Below are 6005 nucleotides of genomic sequence, written 5' to 3'. Positions count from 1 at the left end.
CCACTATGTCAAAATTGATACATGAGTCGAACGCGGCTTTTTCATGTTTACTGAAGTAGATAATCATGTTTACTAATTTTTTCACATTGACATGTTACAAAACGCAAGATGAATAATTAGAAAATTTATTTATAAACAAAAGGGAGATGGACATTTGAAATTCACGAACATGCTAAAAAAAGTCAAACAACTATGATTGATCCGGCTGACTAACCTAACCAATTTGGGTCAGTTCGTCGCCCGTGTACCTCGCCCGTGGTATCTGTGGTCGTATGCTTACTTTCATGTAAATCACCGCGTCCATCACAATAAACCAACTTATATAACGATGTTTTGCAGGTGTAAATTAAGGAAATGTATTAGTAAGATATCACCATAAATCCTACACTAACAGGGGGTTCAAATGCTTGAGACATGTCACACATTCTATGCACTTTTAACACGTCGGAAACCATGCCAAAAGTAGTCTTAAATGAATTTATTTATCAATCAATGTAATATTACATATTCTTGTTCGATGCAGGCATACTTTGTTATTGAATAGATTAGATAAGTTCATATTTGTGAGGAATGGCATTTAAAAAGCAAAGGAAGGGGAAAAAAGAATATATCTGCCAATTTCCGTTTTATTGACTTCTCGTAGTTGCCTTCAGATCATCATTTTGCGAAGTTAAACATCATATTTTTTGCACATTTTAACTTGGATTCGTACATACTTCACAATCTACGCATTTTGAATTGATAATTAGTTAAAATTTATAAATATACAGTAAATTTATAATAAGTGGAAACTTATGTACTAAATGTAAAAATATAAGTTCATTTTTGTAGTTTTATCCATGTCAACACACTTTCTAAACAGCTGTATCAGTTCAAAGTTTGTTAATTTCAGTATTTGTTTTCTAATAATTATTTATTCATTGTAACTGTTATCATGCATGTCTCATTCAGAGCACGATCCAAAATTCTAATAAGATTTATAAAAACAAATCTTTAGACTGTATTTCGATTATAATTCATTAGACAACTACAGATTTTCTTTTGCTTCTTGCATACATATATTTTTCGATAGCTTGGGTTGTGAAGATTTTGACGAGCTTTTTGACATACCGGAGGCAAATGACTACTAGACCCCATCCCACCATTGTTGTATGTGTTGATATTCAAGTTATTTAGATTAATGTAATAGTTTTATATCATTTTTATTAAGACAGTTGTAATTTTATATGTATAGGATTCAATGGTCACAATTTGTATTGGATGTTTGTATGTTACAATATAAAATAATTTAGACTGTGAGTTCTGTAACATGTAGATAGATTCCCAAAGTGTCCAGTTGCTTCATTTCAAAACATCAATATATTTACACCTACGATTGTTGGCTGATATATACTAGATTCATCTGGATTGGAAGCTATGTAGATGAAATCATCGCAATTTTGATATAACGAACCCTTAATTCATCTACATGCATATAACCATGTAGATAAACCATCGCTATCTTGATATTGACCGCCAATCATATGTAGGTTGTACCAAAGACGGTATGTTCCTGTGTCCACATGCCAATGGATAAATTTTAACATATGGTTTTAATCTGCATTGCAAAACATGTAATGAAAAAAAAATACGTCTGACGGTGTCAACAAAAATATCTCTGCATAATCATTGGTGTTAATGGTCCCATTAAAGTCAAGGAAGTGACATAGCTGTATGTAAGGTCACTGTAGTCCAAGTTGTAACCCTTGTAAGGTTAAAACGTACAGTTTAATAAGGCATCAAACCACAATGTTGTCTTATTGGTTATCTGGAAATAATCAACAGACAGGCATATTAATTCCTAATTGAAGAAATTCTAAAACAGTGCAGGATTTCAAAATTGAAATAAAATCGAGTAACACAAGAAAATTGATCTCTCTGTAAGACAATTTGCAAAAAAAAAAAAAAAAAAAAAAAAAAAAAAAAAAAAAAAAAAAAAAAAACACTTCAACACAGAAAAATGACAAAAACTCGCAAACTACAGCCAAAATGTTCAAGGATTGATACCATGTACTAAGATTCGATATTTTGGTTTGATTACTTTATGCATTCAATTCATTTTTGGATTTATCATCCTATACATTTGGATCTATTGTTGTTGACACGAGATTACTCCTTGAAACACGTGTACAGAATACTGAATCCTGTAATATTCATATGATTGGTATTTTTGCACTTGCACTTTTAGTTTCATTTGAATTAGAAATATAAATTAATTTAGTGGGTTTTTGATATGCATGAATCACCCTTGTATGATTTTTTTCAAAAGTGTGCTTCTTAATTCCGGATGGATATCATCTCACATCTTAACCTTTAAAAACGATAATAAACACCAAACAATATTTAATACCTCGTTTACATTTAAGGCATTTCTAATTGTAATTAAAAATAATCATTACATAATTTTGTCTTGAAAATGACTTATTAACAGTCTTAAGCGATTTTTGCAATAGATCTTCGTGTCACTCGACCAATTAGAACTTTGTCTTAGATTCGCGTGCTATGCTACATCGTTAATAGTTAGTTAATCAATAACACCGCAAGATAAGTTTTTTTTTTAAATTTAAGCAGTACCAAGTTTTAACAGAAGTTTAAGAACATACAATTGGTTGGATAGTTCAAGATGAACTTTTGATTTAATTTGATTATTGAAGCGCAACCCTATTACAAACATGTATATTGCTTACCTTACCGGTGCACCTGGTCCATGCTCCCAGTTTTTAGTGGAGTTCGATTTGCTCATTTACTTTTGTTACTTTGTATGTATTATTTTAGTAACTTTATATACTTTGTTCTGTTTTTCTGTTTTCCATGTCTGGTCTTTGTCCCTGGATTACATTCGTTTGATTTCCGCTAGAATCTTGGTTCCCTTCATTACTCTTATATAGGACTATATATCAATCAGTCAAATGGGCTTATATAGAGCACCATCTATTGTCATCACCAAAATTAAAAGTAATGAAAAAGAAGAGAATACATGTTATCAAAAACATGTTTTATTCTGTCCACGTATGGTATACTTTTGCGTAACAGTAGTCCTTTCTGTATTCAGAGAGAAAAAAAAAGACATAAGCCAACCAAAGCAAGAGCGATAACAATTGCGAGGGGCTAAGTTCTCACGCAATCTATATAATTTTCAATGAAAGACAGATTGACAAACTAAAGAGTCGTCCGTAACTGTTTCTGAATGAGAAATATAAAGGAAATGTTTTTGTTTTGATATGAGTCAATCACCTTCTGTATAATTTTTTATAAAGACTGTTACTTCAGAGAATGGACCAATGTCTATTCTGCTTACAGTAATCAATCAACAATCAATGCAGTGTTTATTATTTGTTGGTAGCGGTAGCTAATACCTGGAAATTGTCATTTCGTGTAACACGAAATCAACTGAATGTAATGCAACAAACAAAGGTTGCGAGTTTATTTACTTGTTGACCTATGTAATTTTATGTGACATGAAAGTAATGTTGTAAACAGTTGGTTATACTCTTTACAGAAGGATAAAAAACAATGTCATTGGATGAAAATAAAAAAAAACAAAAACAAGGCAACAATCCACCAAATAATAAACAAAGTATGATACAAAAACAAAGCAAAACTAAAGAAAACAAAGACAAAACCAAACATTCAAACAAATGACGTTACTTACAAATAAAAAAAATCAACTAATTTGGTGAAAAGAATATATAGTGCGTTTTTTCTTGACACAGAATAAGATGAAAGAGAATTTAATTTGAAAAAAAAAATTCTTAATTCAATGAATAATGATAAAAAAAATAATAATAATAAAAAACATTAACATGGTTGTTTGATTATCATCAATGATTCTTCTTTCAACACTGTCCTTTATCGTCTTGACTTTGTCGACTGTTTTGAACGTAATTGTATTTACTACTTACTTTTATATAGAAATAGAAATTAACAAGTTACAGATACATGTACTAGTATTTTGACTAGGCTGTATGGTATATTAATTATGTTTTTGACGAGGGGTGCGTTTTCGAATAATTACAAATGAAACAACAAATTCAATCACCATCAAATACATGATGTTCGGAAGGGGAGGTGGTATATTAAGTAAATAAAAATGTCATACAAAGTACGAAGCCAACATTCTTCTCTTCAAGTAATCCCCAAAATGGTTCAATTTAAAAAAGTTCATTATATTTTGATGTCTACTAGAAAATGTCATATAGAATTGAAATCTTGCTGTTTTTAAATGATTCTCTTTGACTGGGAATTATTTTGCAGATTTCACTGCTAATGTAAAATGACCATATTAATGTCTTTTGATTTCTGATCCAGAATAAAATAATTATTCCACAGAGTTATTGTAAAGTTCATGGTGAATTATAATGGGTGGAGATACACAACAGTGACATACATAATCTTGCAACTTCAAATTGATAGAAAGTTTCTCAAAAGTCTTGGCCGTTTGGACTATTAGGAAAAAGAGTATCCAGGAAAGTATCATCATTTGGCGTAATTTATAATGGACGACATGTTTAATACAAGCGGCAATCAAACATTAGAAGATCTGATTTTCATTCTTGACGATGATACAAGCTATATAGAATATGAGATTGGTGTTAGACTATGGAAGTACATTCCTCCATTTCTTTTAGTTTTTGGTACAGTCGGAAGTATTCTATCAATTATAGTTCTTCAGCGTCCAAATCTCCGGAAGTCAGTTTGTACTATTTACTTTAGTGCCCTTGCCGTTTCGGACCTTTTAGTACTTTATACGGGCTTGCTGAGGCAATGGATTTTCACGACGTCTAATACAGATATTAGGCACATAGGATCTTTGTTTTGCAAATTCCACACTTGGATTTTGTACTTTTCTTTAGATTTTTCTGTCTGGATACAAGTTGCAGTTACAGTTGAACGTTTACTAGCCGTTTGGTTTCCCCACTCACAAAAGTATCGGTGTTCTAAACATGGTGCTAAAGTGAGCTTAATTGTAATCGCTTGCTGTCTTCTGGTAGTTAACAGCCACATTCTATATGGATTAGGGGATTTGACAGAGAATATAAATGGTACTGCTACTGTAGATAAGTGTACATACTTGTCTAAATCTTATAAAATATTTTTCATGAAGACTTGGCCATGGATATATTTAGCAGTTTTCTTTCTCGTTCCTTTTTGCGTGCTGCTCATAGGAAACATTTTGATTGTCGTGAAAGCTGTAATACACAGAAGAGTGATGCGTCGCCATGTTGTTCCTTCTCAGACGACACCAAGTTCTTTTTCGAAACTTGCATCTATGAGTTTGACACTATTCACTTTGAATACTGTCTTTTTGGTTTGTAATATTCCAATAAGTATTTATCTCATAGAATATGACTACTTAAGGGAGGTATTACGCGGGAGGTCATATGCTGTTCTAGAAATGACCTGGGCTATTGTTAATATCATGATGTACTTCAATAATGCTATAAGTTTTGTTTTGTATGTTCTAAGTGGTACTAAGTTTCGACATGAGTTTAAAACCATGATTCTTTGTTGTAATGCTGGCCACAAAGACTCTAAAAGTTAAGCTTAAAGTTAGGCTGTGTCTATGAGGGACGGAGCTAATTGTGCTCAAATAACATTTAACTTTGTTGATAACGTCACCCTGTTATATCGCGGATGTCTCCATCAATGGGAATCTGCGGAACCATGACTCCTACGACGCATGATGTGCATCTGCGTTAACGGTTCGAACGATTACATCCTTACTGCTGGCTTCACTTCCGACAGAAAGATGTTGAGCCATTCATGTTTTGACAGAGAATTACATATGTAAGATGTCGTTGACGCTCCGTCCCTATTATTTCGGTCAAATTAGCATGCATAGATTTTTTTAATATGCTTGAGATCTCTCGCGACAAACCTTTTTTTTTACTTTTCAGACAAAATTGGATTTAAAAAAGATAGATTATTTTCCGCTGATCACTTCATAAATGACAGGATTATAGCAT

General features: G+C 32.1%; 1 protein-coding gene across 1 annotated transcript; it reads left to right on the top strand.

Moving 5' to 3' along the window:
* The first annotated feature begins 4534 nt into the window (after positions 1–4534).
* LOC148621569 (G protein-coupled receptor daf-37-like) lies at positions 4535–5581 on the top strand. Its single transcript, XM_088574082.1, has one exon. It carries the CDS (start codon positions 4535–4537, stop codon positions 5579–5581), a length of 1047 nt encoding a protein of 348 aa, XP_088430208.1.
* The last annotated feature ends 424 nt before the right edge of the window (positions 5582–6005 follow it).

Source organism: Perna viridis, chromosome 3 (assembly GCF_037379345.1).
Source record: "Perna viridis isolate PV_CMFRI_1.1 ecotype Kerala chromosome 3, ASM3737934v1, whole genome shotgun sequence".
In the NCBI taxonomy this organism is placed as follows: Eukaryota; Metazoa; Mollusca; class Bivalvia; order Mytilida; family Mytilidae; genus Perna; species Perna viridis.
Note: the sequence above shows the minus strand (reverse complement) of the source record. Positions and strands in the feature narration are given on the sequence as shown.

Bases quoted from the DNA above. Each gene is read 5' to 3' on its own strand.
- LOC148621569 (XM_088574082.1), top strand. From the start codon at position 4,535: ATGGACGACATGTTTAATACAAGCGGCAATCAAACATTAGAAGATCTG.